The sequence below is a fragment of the Limulus polyphemus genome, unplaced genomic scaffold (assembly GCF_000517525.1).
Source record: "Limulus polyphemus unplaced genomic scaffold, Limulus_polyphemus-2.1.2 Scaffold6703, whole genome shotgun sequence".
Lineage (NCBI taxonomy): Eukaryota > Metazoa > Arthropoda > Merostomata > Xiphosura > Limulidae > Limulus > Limulus polyphemus.
Window position 1 is genome coordinate 3,653 of NW_013672313.1, and position 21,268 is coordinate 24,920.

Here is a 21,268-nt window from a genome sequence, read left to right on the forward strand (position 1 = left end):
ACCATTTAGAAGTATATTTCATTAGGTTTTGGTTTCTTTATGACCATTTAGAAGTATATTTCATTAGGTTTTGGTTTCTTTATAAACACTAAGAAGCGTATATAATTACAGAATCAAGGAAAGCAAAGACAATTTACATTTCACAATTTTTTTTATTACAATGATAAATGAAATACTTGTGAAATGTACAGTTGTCTGTGTTTTCCCCATGGAATTTCACCATGTATCTACAGTTTTGTGTATATATATATATATATTTAATTAGGTTTTGGTTTCTTTATGAACAGATAGTAGGACTGCTAAGAACAATGTCTTTCCTATCTGGGCCATCAGTGCTTAATGAGTTTCTTTTGGAAACTGTGAAAGACAAGTGAGTAGTTTTAATTTTCAGTACTTATTCAATTGTGAATTTTGTAAGGGTTGGATACTTCATTGAGGTAAGTAAGGTATTTAAAATTTTTACCTAAAGTATGAAATAACACTGTATCACTAGATAAATCTTAAAATATACACTGACGTGCAGATTGAAAACCGAAAATACTTAAAGTTACACAAAGTGTCCCATCTACACAGGATGAATTAAACACTGAACTCAGTTAGCTTATAATTTGTAGACTTAAATAAACAGGTAAATAAAGTATGTAGGCATAGATATGAGTTATTATTATATTTTAATTTAGAATTTGCTCTAATATGGACAATTTTAACTTTATAATTACATTATGTTTTGTTTATTATATGCAAGGTGAAAGTTTTGAAGTTCAGCACATTATATATCTCGCAAATTGCACGGCATAGGTCGGTTATTAACCCTACCGAGATGGGTCTGACAGGTCTTCCTATGGTCACAGGTCAAAGGCCATGTCATCACATTTGTAGACTTGCATTCAAAATTTTATTGAACTACTATTTTATGAATGTATATTAATTTCTTAATTTAAAATTAAATATTAAAAAAAAATCCTAAGTATCAATTTTTGTGTGTCGTGTGGTTTGTGGAATGCAGCACTGGTTCAGATTAGATGTTTGTGACATCCAAATACAAAAATCTATAGTTTCTTACAAATTAAGAACACAAATTACCGATATTGACAAGATCGAATATAAAATAAGAACCTCCTATATTTTGTATTTGGTGAGATATCGCTAGATTTAGTGAATCAAACATAATAGCCCTGCCCACCTCTTTCAATTTTTGGAAACGCTTACATACACCTACGTAAATAACCAATCAAAAGTTCAGAATGTCACCCATGTGATTCTCTGAGCATTTGCAAAATATATATTTATGTGGGAAACCCTTTCTTTTCATGGTAGATTCCAAGTAGTAAGGTAAGACATTATTGAGCTTGAAAAATTATATATTTTTTTAGACCCATATATATATAGGTCAATGAAATAAAAATAATAAATTTTTATGTATGTAAAATATTATGAGATTTAAGTTCTTTAGACTAAACATTTGTGGTTTTGTGTTATAATTTGTAGTAATTTTAGAATAAAGAAAACTTAAGTTATATAGATTTCCTTCTTTTATGTAGAATCAACCAAACCCATACAAAGATACAATAATGAAAATAACAGATAAAATATAATGTTTTTGTTTTTCTAAAATGACGTTTGATAATTATCTGGAGGTTATGGAGATTTCTCATGTGAAATTTGACAATTTTCTGATAAATAAAAGTATTTTCAATCTTAAAATCAAAATTACTTTGCACGTTGGATAGTGAATATTTGAAAATAATAATTGCACGAGGAAATAATTAATTAAAAAACATGAAAATTTAATTTAAAAAAGTGGAAATTTAATTAAAAATGTAATATTTTGCAAATAAAAGCCTTGTAAATATTTACTGGTAATCTGCAAAATTTCATGAAGATACGTTTACATTTTAAAAAGTTGCAGTATAACTGCTTTATGGTTACTTTCGGAACATGGGTTGGGTAGAATTTCATCCAGTGTTGTTGTTGTTGTTATTTTCCATTGCAATAAAATAAACCACATGATAGATGCATCAAATTGATGCACTCAGGGATTTTAGTAATCTTTCGAAGTTCCTACCTTTTACTCGATGTTTTAAAAGGTGATTACAAATAACTAGATTTAGCTCTGACTGTCCATCTGATGTTATGTAATGATACTGAATCCAATTTATGTTAAATGTACTATGCAGTAGTTGTTTCAGGAAAAATGATTGATTCATCAACTTGTAAAATAAGGCTAGTTTGCTGTCTTTCATCTTCGCTTGCAGCATTAATCTTAAGTTATAATCAGGTGCATGTGAAAACCTGATCCTACTGACATAATTGCAACAAAAAAATCTTGCTTAACACAACCATGTTACACTAGAACATGCAGTAAAGTGACTGCTGTGCATGAAAATGTGATACCTACCTGATAAATTGGAGAATCATTACTTGCTTGGTGTAATAAATAATGCAAAAAGGTATCTAGTTTTAAAAGAAAAAATTACTTACATGTTCAAGTTTTATTTCTATTTGCAGCTATAGCCACAACCTGAAAGACATGTTGTTGGAATTAGGTGAAGAACTCAATATCCCAATCTTTCCTGAAATTTACTCTCCAGAGAAGCCTCTTAACGACCAGTCCGAATTTCTGGGGGAAGATCTCTTTTCAGAGAAGTCCATTCCAGACTCTGTATCATCTGGTAGCACAGCCAGTGGGACCTCTAGACATAAAACAAGGTGAATTGGAAATGATACACATTTACGAAGACTGATGTTTTTGAACATCAGTATATTCACTAATACAGCATATCTTATTTCATGCTGTTGTAAGACATGGGCTCACTTTTAAAACTTCATTTATTGTTAAATAACTCCTTCACATGTCACTAATTTGTAAAATCTTAAACATACGTTGTTCCCACTGACTGAATCTTAGTTGTAGTTAAATAACACTCATAGAATGTCAGTTGCTTATAAATTGTTAATATAACTAATACATCCTTTAATCCACAATTATTTTATAAAACAAAGTTATTTTGTTACATGGGTTGATCACATTTATTTGGGTTGTCGTTATGACAACAGAATATATACTATAATAAATGTGGTTTAAAAGGTGTTCTACTTGTATTAAATATATGCCAGAAGATATATATGTGTAAACAAATTATTTTGTACAGTACTAGTGCTAGAACATTATTAGATATTTTGTAAACACTAGTACTGTACAAAATATCTAACAATTTTCTAACACTAGTACTGCTAGTACTGCATCAAATATCTAATAATGTTCTTTTTATACATTAAGTTGCATGACCAAGTTCTGTACAGAAACCTAGTATTATACATTAAGTTGCATGACCAGGTTCTGTACAGAAACCTAGTATTATACATTAAGTTGCATGACCAAGTTCTGTACAGAAACCTAGTTTTATACATTAAGTTGCATGACCAAGTTCTGTACAGAAACCTAGTTTTATACATTAAGTTGCATGACCAAGTTCTGTACAGAAACCTAGTTTTATACATTAAGTTGCATGACCAAGTTCTGTACAGAAACCTAGTTTTATACATTAAGTTGCATGACCAAGTTCTGTACAGAAACCTAGTATTATACATTAAGTTGCATGACCAAGTTCTGTACAGAAACCTAGTATTATACATTAAGTTGCATGACCAAGTTCTGTACAGAAACCTAGTTTTATACATTAAGTTGCATGACCAAGTTCAGTACAGAAACCTAGTATTATACATTAAGTTGCATGACCAAGTTCTGTACAGAAACCTAGTATTATACATTAAGTTGCATGACCAGGTTCTGTACAGAAACCTAGTTTTATACATTAAGGTGGGTGACCAAGTTCTGTACAGAAACTTAGTTTTATACATTAAGATGGGTGACAAGGTTTTTTAACATGTAAGTGTAAATTCAGTGCTTATAACTTTTTCTTTTTACACCAATTGGAAAGCAGTACCAGTCTGATGAGACACCCAAGCTTGGTGGATTTCAAGCAAACACGACAGATTGTTGTTAGCAAGTATGGGAAGAAAGAAAATTCGAGAAAGGTAAATTGCAGAGTTACTGATGTACTAGTCAGTTAACAAACACAGTAGCGTGTCTACTAGTCCAACAGTTGTGGAGTTATTACTGACATACTAGTCAGTTAACAAATACAGTAGCGTGTCTACTAGTCAAACAATTGCAGAGTTACTGATGTACTAGTCAGTTAACAAACACAGTAGCGTGTCTACTAGTCAAACAATTGTGGAGTTATTACTGATATACTTGTGAATAAACAAACACAGTAGCCTGTTTACTAGTCAAACAATTGTGGAGTTATTACTGACATACTAGTGAATAAACAAACACAGTAGCATGTCTACTAGTCAAACAATTGTGGAGTTATTACTGACATACTAGTGAATAAACAAACACAGTAGCGTGTCTACTAGTCAAACAATTGTGGAGTTATTACTGATGTACTAGTCAGTTAACAAACACAGTAGCGTGTCTACTAGTCAAACAATTGTGGAGTTATTACTGACATACTAGTGAATAAACAGACACAGTAGCCTGTTTACTAGTCCAACGGTTGTGGAGTTATTACTGACATACTAGTGAATAAACAGACACAGTAGCGTGTCTACTAGTCCAACGGTTGTGGATTATTACTGACATACTAGTGAATAAACAGACACAGTAGCCTGTTTACTAGTCCAACGGTTGTGGAGTTATTACTGACATACTAGTGAATAATCAGACACAGTAGCATGTCTACTAGTCCAACGGTTGTGGAGTTATTACTGACATACTAGTGAATAAACAAACACAGTAGCTTGTCTACTAGTCAAACAGTTGTGGAGTTATTACTGACATACTAGTGAATAAACAGACACAGTATCCTGTCTACTAGTCCAACAGTTGTGGAGTTATTACTGACATACTAGTGATTAAACAAACACAGTAGCTTGTCTACTAGTCAAACAGTTGTGGAGTTATTACTGACATACTAGTGAATAAACAGACACAATATCCTGTCTCAAGGCACAAAATAATTTTGGTGAATTTGATTATCAGTTAGCAAATATTGCTTAGCATATTTTTTAACGGTCATCATTTTAACACATTATGTCAACTAAATGCAGGTCTGAACTCTTTCTAAAGACGTCCACTGATGTAAAAGAGGTAAATGGTGTGTTTTATTGTAATAACACTTATTAAGCTTCAGACCCTAATATTTGATTGTACCATACATAGCATTTCATGAATAAAATAGTTACTGGTATGTAAAGGAAAACTTCAAACTGCAAGAATTACCAAACAGCTCAGCTGTCACAAAATAATGCAACAGTTGATTAACATGAGAAAGAAGTCACTTAGAGATATTCCAACTGAATAAGGTTGCCAAAAATCGTTTTTTAAATTTATCTAGTTTTTTGTTAAGACCTCATAACGTGGTTTCCTTGGCTTTTTGAAGAAAATCTCTAGTGACTTTTCACCTGTAATTACCACTCTTGCCTCTAGTCATGAGGTTTTTAGTGAATTACATTCAAAATTTAATTAAACTACTTTTTCCTATTTCATGTTCTACCAATTAGTATAGCATAAACTCATAGCTAATAATCCATATTTTAATAATATATAAGTTTTAAGTTCTTAATTTTATAAGACAATATTAAAAAAAGATCCTGAATTTCTCCTAGTGTCAGAAAGGTGACATTTTTTTCTCTAGGCATCCCCCCTCTTGTCTAATTTATTTACCAGCCCTCCAAAAAGTACGACATTTAACATAAATTACTTATCATAATATTTTCAATGCTCAGATAAAGCATAATTTTCATATCCTTCAATTTTGTTTGGTTACAGAGCCATCGATTAGAAAATCAGACCCCTCTTGCCACACCCACCTGTCACATCCTCTCTTTCAGGATTTGTCGATAGTTATCTCTTATGTTTAATGTTACATTATTTATAACCAATAAAAAGCTTAGGTTTTCATCTATCAAATTACATATTATATAACATTGTTTTCTGTACAGAATAATGTTGATTTTACTTTCAGTACAAGCTTCATTCCCACAAGAAATGCATCAGCTACTTGGATGAATTTGTAATAGCTATTGTCAATTTATTATAACACACTTGATATGATAAACTATTTATTATAACACACTTGATATGATAAACTATTTATTATAACACACTTGATATGATAAAGTATTTATTATAACACACTTGATAAACTATTTGTTATAATACACTTTATATGATAAACTATTTATTATAACACACTTTATATGATAAACTATTTATTATCACACACTTTACTATGTTTCGAACTATTTGTTTATCATATCAAGTGTGTGTGATAATAAATAGTTTATCATACCAAGTGTGTTATAATAAATTTTCTTCCTTCATTTGATTTACGTTCACACAGAAAACCAGAGACAAAAGGACAACAAAACCCTCTTCTAGAAGATTTTCACCCCGTGTTGCTGCTAGGAAGTCATCACCTCGTGTGCCTAAAGCTTCTCCAAAAAAAGAAGTAAAGCAAGTTTGTAGGAACTTGTTCAATACGGCAAAACAACACAGAAGAATTTCGTTTCCTGGTGGAAAATATGACCAAAAATGCCAAGTTACTACACCTCGAGGTGAGTCCAATGATGTTAAGCTGTTTAGGGTTAGAATGATGACATAAGAACTTGTACTTGAAAAGTTTGATTTAGTTTAATCAGTGTAGTTTTTAAATATCGTTTATTGAATGATTTGCTTTTACTATTTTTGAGTTTAATAATGTCTTATAATAACTATAACTTCCAGTTAAAGTAATAAACAAATTAACCTTGTTATGTAGTGTTTAACTTTATCATAATGATATACTGCCTCAGTCATTGGATGCTAATTTTTTAAGTGAATATTTCTATTAACTTTCTTAGGTAACCGTGTTTTAAAAACCAGCTTTGTTCCGGAGACACCTTCTCACAGACAAGGGCCACATGTAGTACTTAGAAAACAGGCACGTCTGCGAAGCTCAACACAAACACTCCTGAACACAGATGTTGTGGAGGAATCACCTGACAAAGTTTTGAAGGAAACTGGTTTGTATAAACAACTAATGAAAATAACTGTCAAATTGTTAAACCATCTTTATTTTGTTTTTCAAGAATTAAAGCCTGTTTATTGTTGTACGAAACTACAATAAAATAATTCATAACATGAAACAAATTTTAATTGGTTCTCTTTATGATAGAATGCTCATATGAGTAATAATCCTGAACATTTATTGAGTAAACTGTAATTGGCACAAGCTGGTTTGGAGGTGACATTATTTGATTTTTTTTTCTTTATGGTTAACCCTTTCCATACGGGTCATGGGTGAAAGGCCATGTCATCTCATTTGTTAACTCACATTCAAAATTTTATTGAACTACTATTTCATTAATTTATGTCAATAAGTTTGGTATCAAACTGTAGATTATAATTCAAATTTTAGAACTATACATTACTCAATTTGTTTATTTAAAAGTAAATATTAAAAAAACAGATAAACATAGATTTTTGTGTGTCACGTGGTATATTGAATGCAGCACTGGTTCAAATTAGATGCTTGTGAAGTCAAAATACTAAGTCTATAGTTTTATACGAAATAAAAACTCAAATTGACAAGCTAGAATGTAAAATAAGAACATCTTATCTTTTCTATTTGCTAAGATATTGCTCACGTAATAAACATCGTGGCACCCCGCTCACCTCCTTCCATTTTTGGAAATGCTCCTTTATAAACACTTACTTCTATATATAACCAATCAGAAGCTCATAATGTCCCCCTTGTGGTTTTCTAAGCTTTTCTAACATACCTAGTGTCATTTCTTTCTTTAAAATCAAGATTTCAATGAGGTAGGTTGTTTAGTCTGCTCGAAATTTCAAATTTTTTTAGACCCAAATACAGCTTAGTTACTATGTTTGATAAATTATAGTAGAATTCTGTAGTATTGATGTAGTAATTTATGATTTTTTAGTTCAAATGTATATATAAAACCTAAAAAAAATATTTTGTTTCACGTCCTTCTCGTGCAAAATTTTTAAAGGCTTAGCAACCTACATCAAGCAGTAACCAAGTACAAAGGTCATAACTAGAAGAGATAATTGTTTGCTTTACTTTTTTCGGTCAAATTTACTGAACCCGTACAGAGATTAATTACTGAAAATAACATATAAAGTTTCTTCTTAAGAAATGTTTGATAACTATTTGGACATTATAAAGATTTCACGTGTGAAATTTCGAAATTTTCTAATACATAAAAGTATTTTTAATGTTAATATGAAAATTACTTTGCATGATAGATAGGTAAGATGTGAAAAGAAAAAAAAGACATGAGAGAAAAATTGCTTTACAAACCTTAAGACTAAATAAAAAAAAAAAATTAGATATTTCGTGTATGAAAGCATTGTAATGTTTACTGCTAAACTGCCAGATTTCGTTAACATCCACTTACGAACTTAAAAGTTATAGCATGAAAACTATAACAAGCACAAAATTGTTACGAGGTCGATCCCGGGGAATGAGCACATGCTGAATGAGTTGATGTAATTTTTATGAGCATGTTATGCATATTACATTTATATATCTAATTGTACATTGTGCTTCTATTATTATATGGTTTTATTATTGTTTATTTTAAAGAAATTCCTCAATATTATATATCCTTAATTTTTTATTGTTTATTGGGGGGGAGGCTGATTTTTAGTCATTTTAGTTCTAAAAATCTTCTAAATTGTAAAGGCAAGTTATGAAGTCCAGCACTGTTATTCATATAAAATTATCATTTTTCAGAGCCATTACTTAATCAGAGAAGACCTTTCAAAGGATTAAGACGAAGCTGTTCGTTCTATGATACTGAAATGTCCAAATCTCGAAACATGGAGAAAGCTAATGCTCGCTTGTTAGCCCAACGTATTCGTGGCTGTAGTGACGTGAGCCCACATACTTTATTTTCAGAACTGTGGTCAAGTCCAAAGGTTTGCGTGACTTCTTTTAAAGACATTCACAAGATATCATCGAACCTCATGATCCATGGGGCTTCTTTGTCATATAACCATAAGACCCCAACTAGAAAGATGTCAACTTCCAGGACCCATGGGGCTTCTTCTTCATCAATCTTTAAAACTCCTAGTAGAAAATTGTCATCAGCCCCAAGTACCCATGAAGCTTCTTCTCCATCAACCCTTAAAACCCCTAGTAAGAAACTATCATCAGCCCCAAAAGCTCATGAAGCTTCTCCATCAATTCTTAAGACCCCTAGTAGGAAGCTGTCATCAACCTCAGGGACCCATGGAGCTTCTTCTCCATCAATCCTTAAAACCCCGAGTAAAAAGCTTTCATCAGCCCCAAGAACTCATGAGGCTTCTCCATCAATCCTTAAGACCCCTAGTAGGAAGCTGTCATTAGCCCCAATGACCCATGAAGCTTTGTCTCCATCAATCCTTAAAACCCCTAGTAAGAAGTTTTCATCAGCCCCAAGAACTCATGAGGCTTCTCCTTCAATCCTTAAGACCCCTAGTAGGAAGCTGTCATCAGCCCCAAGGAGCCATGGAGCTTCTTCTCCATCAATCCTTAAAACCCCTAGTAAGAAGCTTTCATCAGCCCCAAGAACTCATGAGGCTTCTCCATCAATCCTTAAGACCCCTAATAGGAAATTTTCATCAGCCTCAAGGATCCATGGAGCTTCTCCACCAATCCTGAATACCTCTCTTTCTCTTTTGGGTTCTCCTAGTCAAAACACACGTTCCAAAACCCCAGCTAAACAAAGTATCTCCTCTCAAAGAAATCCGCTCACGCCCACTTCCACAAAAAAAATACGAAGCAGAAATCTATTCCAGGATGGGGATTTGTGTGATGGTGGAATGCTGAGCCCATGTAGCAATGTCTCACCAGAAATAAAGAAAACCCTAAGAAGCTTTAGAGAAGGTAGATCTCTTAATTGTGATCAAAATAAAACCTGTGATAATGAGGTTCATTGGTCACCAAAGGTAATACTCACTCATCTTAATCACTTTCATAGTGACAAGCCCAGTTTGGAGAGAGAAGAAAATAAGTGTTCAGCTGATGATATTTTTACCTCTCTGTTAGAGGAGAACATTGATCCTGGATCTGGAGTAATAAATGAAAATGTGAAACAATGGACAATTAAAACAAATAATAAAGTACAAGAGAATCTGTCTTTGAAACTTCCACGGTTCACTAGGGGTAAATCTAAAGAAATGGGTGTGTCCTCTGACTTCTTTACTACTCTGACAACCAAGTCTCCACCATACCAACATCCAGTACTTGAAAGAAAAGGAGAGAGTAGTCCATCTGCTTACAAGACATCTCTCTCCTGTGTAGAAAAACTAGAGACTCAAATGTCAGAATCTGACGTATTTGGTTCGAGGAAACGCAGTAGCATAGATGAGTGTACTACAAAACCACTCCAGAAAAGACGGCGAACTGGAGACAGCTCCCGAATTAAATCAGAAGTAAGTTTATCAACATACAGTCTTAGTGGAGCTGGTCAGGAATTTGAATCTGATGAAGTGTTTCTTGTATCACCATTTAACAAAACAAGAGATCCTCCACAGAGCCTTGACAACAAAGGGGTAACTCCAAGACGCAACTCGAAGCAAAATTACACCCCACCATCAGCCCTGAGCCTCTTACATCTGACAACATCCCCTGTGGTCATGAGAGAGACTAACTCTATCTCTGTTTCTTTTGATTCTAAAAAAGACTATGAAGCCAACAAGTGTAGAGCAAGAAGATCACTGTGTAACAAACTCCAGAGATAAGACAAATTTAATGTTCTTATATAAACAAATCAACTTTTGGATCTATGATTATCTATAGGTTAAGATGTTTCTTGTTAAAGTATGTGAAATGTTCTCTATGACTCTGAGACACTATTTTAAGATAAAAGTAACTTTATGGTTTTATTTAGTACTGAAGCTTAAATTAACTTGTAAATAATTAATTGAATTACTTGTAAAACAAAATATGAATTGTATTTTAAGATCTATTGTTGAGATACCAGTGCCCATAAAGAGAAATGTTCGTTAAAGATGTCGACAAATAAGAAGTGTTTATAAAATTACACAAAGTACCAATACCCTGTAAGGTCTGTACTTGTAGGTAGAAGGATGTGTGTTTACTGTATATAATAAAACTATTTTATAAATCTAAGTCGTAAGGTTTGTGTAACCGTCATAACTCTTCCCCCATCGTTTATTTTAAAAGCCCATTTTCCTTTAAATGTCTCAAATGATAATTTGCATAGCTTCAAACTTGCATTTGTAAGGTAGAAAGCCTTTGAATTAGGGTTAAGGATTTACTTTTATTTTAAAATTATATCAGAAATGTATATGTGTTTGACTTTGTTCTATTTTAAATTCCAAGACAGTGGAATTGAAACTAGAATTCTTAAAATGAACGTTGAAAGCTAAGTGTTTAGAAATAGGAACATGCTGTTTTTAGCTTGAGTGCACGTTTTTCAGTGTGTTGGTTAATTGTTTTTCCATCCTTTCCATAAAGATTGTGTATTGTTACTGTAGTTATTACTTTAATGCAGGCAGTTTCAGATGTATTTGTTGTACTATTCAACTCGATGTTCTTAAAGCATATCATATATTGCAAAGTACTCACTAAACTTTCCTAGTCTGTGAACTTGGTAATATCTTATATTTTCTATAATAAAAGGTTCATTGGTTAACTTAAGTGAGCAGTACAAGTCTTGAAACATGTTAACTGTTTTTAAGTGACACGTGTTTAGTTACAATGTCATGAGAGCCGAAGGCCTAGCCTTAAATAGATATATTAAATCTTAATGAGTAAAAAAGTTTTTAGTACAGTTGTTATTCACATCATTTGTAAGTAGTTTTTAATGAAATGTATAAGTATTTTCACTATGTGGTAAACAGTTTTAGTACGTGTTAATAGAGGAATTAGTTACTGATGTGTATACAATCCTGGTTGGGTAGTATCATTACTGACGTTTTTGTTCAAGTCTTTTGGATATTCCAGTGAAATATATCTGTAAACAACATTAATTAAACTTGAAGAAAGAAATACAACATTGTTTGTAAAACAATGGAGGAAAAATGGATTGTTTAAAAATGTTGCTGGATGTGTATCTAGGTCAACAGTTTTATACTGAGTTTCCAAATGCTGTAAATACTATTACCACAAGACATGTAGTATGTTTATTATGTAATACATTTATCTTGGATTTTATTCTTTGTACAATTACATGTTATTTAACAACAGTAGTGACATTGCTATCCTTATGAAAGAAGTGAACAGAAGGAAAAAAGAGATCAGCTTTGATGATTTGTTTTGTTACAAATATTAGAGGTTCGTAAAGAAAACCTGATAGATATTTATTGCTGTATTCAGTCATGATTGTTCTAGTCCTGTTTCGTGGTGGATTACAAGGGTTGGAATTAGGTATCTACAAACAATATTTCACAACCAGTGAGGTAACGGGTTCATCATGCACAATGAGATCCAACCGTGGCTTCAAAGTAATATATATATTTCCAGCTTTGTTTACGTGATACACAGAAACAGAGACAATGTAATAGTTCCACAGACAAATAAGGAATTCTTAAAATATGTATTAATATCAAATGTATTTTTAATCTATATATAATTCCCCTCGTCTCCATTTTCAACATATTCATAATATTAATAATTTCGCAGATAATTGGATGCATAATTTAGTTGGTTCAAAATTATTGTTAGTCCCAACAAGCTTCTGACGAAGTATTTTCTGGTTTTATTAAATGTAGCTTAATCATTCGATGTGAGGAGAGGTCTGCATGTGTGGAATTATACACGGATGTTTCTCTACGTTAAAATACTTTTATTTGCGAGCTTTCGGTCTTCTTACCGGAGCCTTCATCAAGCGACAATGCACAAATAAAGAAATTTTAACGTAGAAAAAAGTGTATAATTCTACAAATTAATTTACCTACGTTTTGAGAGATCTGTATATTGTGCACAAAGTTACAGCAGTTTTACGCTTTTGTTCATTCTGTTTGAACTATCCGTTGCGATTTGACCCCTTTTTTTTCTGGAGTTAAACTTTATGTTAACGCTTAGTTAAGATAAAACATTGAGTGTGCTCATAACAGTGGAATAATTCAACGCCATCTATCTAACTACGATCGGAGATAGGCGGAACCAAAGCCGTGAAAAGAGAGATTAAATAATAAGTTCAACAATCGCCAAGTTTTATACATTTTTATTTAAAGAATGATGACGTTTAGAGCTAGCGGTCTACGTCAGATCATAGTTTACAACCCATGTATGATCTGACGATAAGGGCCAACCGGGTAACTGACACACCCCGACATGACGTCATTTTAGACCCATTTCGAATGAACAAACTTTCTTGACAGCAGACGACACGGTATGTAAACACAGCATTTTCTATGAAGGCACTTAAAAACGCATTTGTATCACGGAAAAATCCACGCTGTGGTGTTTCACTATCACAGAACTTCATTAAGAGGCTGACAAAAGTCACTTAACTCGCCTAATGTTATGCTATGCCTATAACGTTAACTTTAGGCTACGATGTCACGTCTTACTAATGTTTAAGTTGGTCTGAACTAGCCGAGGCCAAATTAAGGCCCTATAAATTACACAGAGTATATCAAGCTCTCGTTAATATACCGAAGAATGTTTACATATAATTAAGGCTTTAGCCTAAAGGGAAAATTTTGACCCCAAATGAATCAATGAAATGCCCAATCTTATATTATTAGGCCTAATGCTAGGCTAAACCATTTGTAAGCAAGTCTACGCTGCTGACTTAAAGGCTAATCCCACATATGCAGCGAACAATGTAGCTGTCAAATTTTGCATGCGTTGGTGATTTTGTAAAGTATTTTTCAATTTTAGGACTACTAAAAAGTCTTATTGCAAAGCTTAGCCTAACTTTCCTAAGGGTCTAACTCTAAGTAGCCTTAGGCTAAATGCTCCGGATCCGTAGACTATAGGCTACAGTTTCTTTCTTATTTGAACTTAGTAAAACTTGAAAAATGAAAATCATTGAAACTTCCAGTAACACTTGATTAAATATACTCAACAAAACATCAAACCTATTTGTCCAAGAAAAATAAAGCTCTATTCATCAATAATTAGCACACTAACAAACATAAAATCTTCACTGCTTTCCTCGCAAACACTGTACTTGTATACAGGTTTCCTCAATCTCGCGGAACCTGCTAACAGACTCCAGGCAGGACCTATCATGGCTTCCAATTTCAGTAATGGCGTCACAAATTGCCAGTTGGCCAAACTCTATATACAGCTCTGGGCGGAACATAATGGCTGAATTATTCGTATTAAGCCTATATGCTTAGATTTTTGACATTTCACGTTGTAATTCTGTCTCTGAGAAAGACATTCTACATGCTCTTCTCCCTGCTAGTGGAAAATTTCAGATTATTGCTTTTATTTGTTTTAAGCACAAATATCCACACAACAACCCATCTGTGCTCTGTCCACAATGGGCTTTTATATAATTCTTAGTCCAAAGTGAGTTCCATTTTTTTAACCATTCATTATTAAGTAAGATCTCACACTAGACTTTGAACTAGCGTTTTACAAAGTACGTATTTGTAATGTATTAATAATTAACCTTAGAAAACATAAATACGAGTCTGATAGAGCATATTTTGTAGGTGCACGTGTTCTGCGCGTTTCTTGCACCATTCAGATTATGCATGCTATGTGATATCAAAATGAGCCGTGACTTATATTTAATTATGTCTGTGACGGTGGTTGGTTTGGTTATTTGTGCCCACTTGTTACTGTCGCATGCATTTATTTTTGTACATGACAATCAGACATCGGCGTCTTTAACAAATTTTTAATTTTCCATAATCATATAGGTAACATTGTTCATAGCGGTTTTTGAAATGTCAGGTGTTAAGAGTTGATTTATGGGATGTTAGTCAGCGTTTTGAATATACAGAAAATATGCACACCAGCATTCTGAATAAAACAAATTTGCTTAAACTTGTAGAATATTGCATAAATATAGGATCTACAGATTATTTCCCAATTCTCTTCTGTTTTCATTTAACCTCACCGTCTGTTAAGGTTTAGACACTAGGCCTAAACGGTTTGGCTCCCTGTTACATTGAGACTTGAACCCAGGATCTGTAGCTAACAGGGCCACTGCTCTATCACCGAGTTATCAAAGAACAGAAGTCCCCCCCCCCCCTCGTCACTAATCAGTAATGAGGTTTCTAACTGTGAGTACGATTACCGTACTACGTTATGATCAGACACACAAAACTAAACACTTACTGTTAAATTCAGTTAGTAAACAATGAAAGCCCAATACAGTTGCTTAGATTTTACATGCAAAATGTGATAAAGAAACTTCAAGATTTGGACATTAAAAATAAAATTATCTGTCTCACCATCTCTCGAAAAGAGAACCATAATTAAATACACGATTGCGTGATATACCATAAGCTCGTAACGTATTGTTATTAATCGCCAACGTTAGAAACATCTGTTATTAGGATATAGTTTACAATATATTGTTAAAACAAAATAGCTATCCACGTCAGCAGAGATATTGTACATCCTTGATGCTATACCTTTACACTTAGCTGGTGAGCATGACATTTAGTGGTATTGTGTGTGTGCGTAAACTAATTAGATTATACATATTTTATTAATTTTTACAATTTGTTTATCTGGTCGTTACGAGATGGCAGCACACTACAATTTTTAAATATACAGTTCAACGAAGTCGTAACGAATGGAATTGCTACACGTTTTGAAAAGTATAATTTAATTTAAAAATAAATTTAACTGCAAATGTTTTTTCTCTAATTCCTGCTAGTTTGTCCATCGCGTCTCAAAATAAGAGGTGTGGAAAAATTGCATTTTAGATCTATCTGACTTTTGTCTCCCATAACTCACTGCTTTAGAAATATTTTGGTCATAGCAGTTGGGTTTAACAATGAGATTAAAAAAGAATCTGTAAAACGCTATTATCATAGTGAGAAAACAGTGCTGGCAGAACCAAACTTCCTGAATACACGCTGTTGACGGGACAAAAGAAGCCGTGCTGCTAAACTATGTTGATTAATGCCATTAATAATTATCAGCTCGACTCACTATAGTCAAATTATTATTGTCACTGGTAATACATGTGTTACATTTTAATTAAGATATGTCGTACAGTATTGGACGGGTTCTGAATTTTTCCCAGGAATTCGCCACCTAGTAGTAGAATGTACATGTTTCTCGGCAAAAGGAAAGCGTATACGTTTATAAGTAACCTCTTATTTTTGTATTTCAACCTTGAAATAAAAAAGTTTTACTCCAAAAGTAGCCCTAAAATAAACGTATTTTCCACCTGTGGATAAGCCTTATTTTATATATGTTATGAATGTTGTCCTAAGTACCATAACTTCATTACTATTGATTTCTTTGGCACATCAAACTTTAAGCCTTTAGAGGTGGTCAGTGTATGTATTAATAATTAGTGCGTTTCAGAAAGTTTTTAATGCGGTTTATTTCTTTATGAAAGAATAATTGCTTATAATCCTGTATGCATGATTAACAAATATCTTTATAAGTATTAATTTGAATTATCTCTTCCATTCACGTAACAAAGAAAGTATTATTTCTTGCAATCACGTAACAAAGAAAGCATCTATCTTCCCCTATCACGTAACACGGAGGGTATTATTTCTTCCAATCACGTAACAAAGAAAGTATTATTTCTTCCAATCACGTAACAAAGAAAGCATCTATCTTCCCCTATCACGTAACAAAGAGGGTATTATTTCTTCCAATCACGTAACAAAGAAAGCATCTATCTTCCCCTATCACATAACAAGGAGGGTATTATTTCTTCCAATCACGTAACAAAGAAAGCATCTATCTTCCCCTATCATGTAACAAGGAGGGTATTATTTCTTCCAATCACGTAACAAAGAAAGTATTATTTCTTCCAATCACGTAACAAAGAAAGCATCTATCTTCCCCTATCACGTAACAAGGAGGGTATTATTTCTTCCAATCACGTAACAAAGAACGTATTATTTCCTCCATTGTCAGAAATAAGTACGACATTTTATATAGACTAACACGGTAAAAGGTTCAGTTTAGGAGTCCTTTAATTTTAATGTCATATTCTTTTACCTTTAAGTTAGTCAGAAATTTAAATTATAAGAAAATAAAAATCTTTGTTTGAACTACTTACAGACACATTTGAATGATAATTTCTAATTAAAAGAAACTGGGCATTTTTTTTCCCTGCCCACCGAGACCGCTATCTAGTATATTAATTGCAGCTATAAGTGTCTAACCTCTGCTGAGGAAAGAATCCCGACAATGGAGATTTTCTAAAAGCAGACCAGGACAGACAATTTAGTCGTTAAAAAATATTGATCTTTTAAACCAGGCCCATCTGGCGTTCCACCGCGCAACTGACAACTAGTTACAGGCACGAAACTTTGAAACTGAATACAGTTACTCAGACGCAGTGTTCGTGTTTGTACAGGTACGAACACTGCAGTATTTTTATTTGTTCTCAAAACAAAAAGAAAACCTCTAATAAAAGTACATTTTGCTGAAAATTAGAGATTCGCCCATGTTATTCAAACTAAGTAAACTATCTTGAATTTGACTTTGTGATATCTGAAGTGTAATCTTGAAGTCTGGGTTTGGTTGTTGTTAAGCGCAAAGCTACAGAAAGAACTTGTGCTCTGGCAACCCTTCAGATTTACTGCTGAGCCAGTGGTGGGCACAAGCCTGTAGAATTCTGACGTGAAATACGAGGAGTGGTGATGTGCTTTTATTGGTCATAAAAATTAAACATTTATATATCTAACGTTGGGCGTGGCTTGGTTGTTATCGTGCCCGAAATGTGAATCCAATAATTCTCGGTTTGCGTCTTGTTGTCGTATAAATAGGATTTGCACTCTGGGGCTGTGGGTGCGTTATAAGAGTGACAATCAAATCCCACTATTGTGTCAGAAGCTCAAGAGTTAGCGGTGGGTGCTGTTGACTAGCTGCCTTCCCTCTATTTTTCAGTTTAAAATTAAGTAAATTTATCGCGGATAATCATTGTATAGCATTGCGAGAAAATTCTAAATAAGTAAGATTCTGTGTTTAAACTTTCTACCCAACTTTAATCGCAATTTCTTAAAAGAAACGTTTGTTTTTTCGGTTCAAATAATGATAAAAGAAAGACGTTTAAAGCTGTTAGAAACCAGTTTCTTATCCACCTCTGTATTAAAGTTTGTAAAAAAAAGGGACCATTTGAGCGCTGAGTGTATAGAGATAATCGTTAATTATTAACTCAAATCAATTATCTCCTGAAATTGGCATTGCAGTCCTAATATTTCTAAATTAGCTACAGAAGCACCCTAACAAAATCTTGGATGCGTAGGTAAGAAATCACTGGTGTCAGAAAAATGTTAGATGCAATTTTCTTTAAGATTCAAAAATTAACAATACCCCCAACACACACATCAATACGCTAACAGAATACACTATAAGTTAGCTACATTTCTTTTCAATAAAATATTTGTTTAATAATCCAATATAATAACTTTAAAAACGCCTTCAATAATTCCAATAAAGAAAAACGTTAATTTTCTCCGGCCTCGAGCGATTTGTGAAACCACTACAGTCAAGTTAATGCCTTTGGGGAGATTGTCTGTAGGGATTATCTCGGTGCAGGAAACCTTTCTTATTCAGTGTTATATTTACACATAATTGTCTATTTGTTCTGTCGAGGATAGAAGCCTTGTTAATTCAGATTGTAAGCGTTGCTGCACGTTCGATGTAAGAGCATGAACGTTGCAAATCTAACTCTAAAGTTCAAACTGTTTTCATTTGAGTTGAAGAGTAATAACACTGACTTACACTAGAGCTGGAGGTTGTTTATACCAGAGTTAATGATACCAAATATCGCCTGAGTTTAATAGTATTTATAGTAGTGTTAACAATACCAACTCTTACTTGATTTTAAGGATAGTTACACTGGAGTTAACAATATAGACTCTCACTTTAGTTTAATGGTATTTATACTAGTGTTAACAATACCAACTCTTATTTGATTTTAAGGGTATTTATACTAGAGTTAACAATATAGACTCTCACTTTAGTTTAATGGTATTTATACTAGTGTTAACAATACCAACTGTTATTTGATTTTAAGGGTATTTATACTAGAGTTAACAATATAGACTCTTACCTTCGTTTAATGATATTTATACTAGTGTTAACAATGTCAATTCTTACTTGATTTTAAGGATATATACACTGGAGTTAACAATATAGACTCTTACCTTAGTTTAATGGTATTTATACTAGTGTTCACAATATAGACTCTTACCTTAGTTTAATGGTATTTATACTAGTGTTAACAATATAGACTCTCGCCTTAGTTTAATGGTATTCATACTAGTGTTAACAATATAGACTCTCGCCTTAGTTTAATGGTATTTATACTAGTGTTAACAATATAGACTCTTACCTTCGTTTAATGGTATTTATACTAGTGTTAACAATGTCAATTCTTACTTGATTTTAAGGATAGTTACACTGGAGTTAACAATATACACTCTCACCTTAGTTTAATGATATTTATACTAGTGTTAACAATGTCAATTCTTACTTGATTTTAAGGATATATACACTGAAGTTAACAATATACACTCTCACCTTAGTTTAATGATATTTATACTAGTGTTAACAATACCAACTCTTACTTGATTTTAAAGATAGTTACACTGGAGTTAACAATATAGACTCTCACTTTAGTTTAATGGTATTTATACTAGTGTTAACAATGTCAATTCTTACTTGATTTTAAGGATATTTACACTGGAGTTAACAATATAGACTCTCACTTTAGTTTAATGATATTTATACTAGTGTTAACAATGTCAATTCTTACTTGATTTTAAGGATATATACACTGGAGTTAACAATATAGACTCTCACCTTAGTTTAATGGTATTTATACTAGTATTAACCAGTGTCTGTACCAGAATTAACAATTATTGAAGGGTATTGTTTATAACAGCTGAAGTTTGTAGGACTTCCACAAAATGTCTCTATAAATGTTAGAAAATTTTCAACTCGATTTATGTTTATTAAATATTACGAATCATAAAATCAACAATGAGCAATCAAGCTTATGAAAAACAAAAAGCATAATAATAATTATACAGCGTGCATTCATAAACAAACAAAATATTCATTATACAGACATCTGAGAATATCGACTAACTGTTTGTTTGTGGTTAAGAACAAACCTGCACAATGGACAATCGTACTCTGTCCACCGCGTGTATAGAAACCCAGTTTCTAGCTGTATAAATCCGCAGACATACCGCTGTGTCACTGGGAACTCGGATACCTATCGTGAAACAGAGTGCCTTATCCCAGTTTGAAAAATACCGGAAAGATATAAAGAACTATGCCTCCGTTAGATGACAGCACTGTTCCACATGCTCGGCCTAAATCTAAAATTAATCTCCATACACTAATCAAATTCCTCTATTAAAGTTTCATATTTTATATTTGTATAAACCAAAAACCTGTTTCAGTTTGGGTTAAGATTGACAGAAAACCCTCTCTTCCAATTGTTTAATTCCCAATGAAAGACCTCCGTAAGGTGTTTCTTTGCCTTACCCGTCAAGTTCTACTTTGATTCAGGTTCAAGCCCCTCTATTTCATGTTCGAACCTATGATCTAGACAGGGGACAAACCTCATATGAACATAGAACCTTCGTAATATGATCGTTTTGGTAATTTAATTAGACTTAGAAAAAAATATAACTAAAATCATGGATTAGTAAAAACTGGCAATCGGTGATTTAAAAAAAAAAAGTTTCTTTTTTAAGCCTCTCGTGAATTGAATCCCGAATTTTGGCATTATAAGCTCTCAAACTCCAGCAAAGGTTCCTAGTTAATAATCCCACTAATCTTTACTTTCAAGCTTTCTTTCCTTTCCGTTGCCATAACAACCATAGTGTGAAAGGCCTATAGATTCATTAATATTAAAACCATTATTTAGTTGTTGGTTTGTTTTTGCTTATTCTGTGTTTCGGGTTCGAAAAAAAGAGTTTTGTTTCTTTCACATTTAACATAAATTGATTTTTAAAAGGCACTCTGTTGACACAATTAATAATCATGAAATATATCGAAGAGAGTTTGTTTGTTTGAATTAAACGTCCAGGTCAGAAACCCCTAACCTAATCCCCCCC

General features: G+C 32.8%; 1 protein-coding gene across 2 annotated transcripts in view; it reads left to right on the forward strand.

The window, feature by feature from the left end:
* The window catches only part of LOC106473986 (serine/arginine repetitive matrix protein 2-like), a 15,027-nt gene extending 2,741 nt beyond the window's left edge, over positions 1-12,286 (forward strand). Inside the window, exons 3-8 of one of the 2 annotated variants that reach the window (XM_022402371.1) lie at positions 288-370; positions 2,509-2,709; positions 3,942-4,038; positions 6,414-6,627; positions 6,913-7,074; positions 8,811-12,286. In XM_022402371.1, the coding sequence (XP_022258079.1) occupies positions 288-370; positions 2,509-2,709; positions 3,942-4,038; positions 6,414-6,627; positions 6,913-7,074; positions 8,811-10,801 (2,748 nt within the window). In that variant the 3' untranslated portion in view covers positions 10,802-12,286. The remainder of the gene's footprint in view (positions 1-287; positions 371-2,508; positions 2,710-3,941; positions 4,039-6,413; positions 6,628-6,912; positions 7,075-8,810) is intronic. The other variant, XM_022402372.1, reaches the window with a different exon arrangement.
* Positions 12,287-21,268: the final 8,982 nt, after the last annotated feature.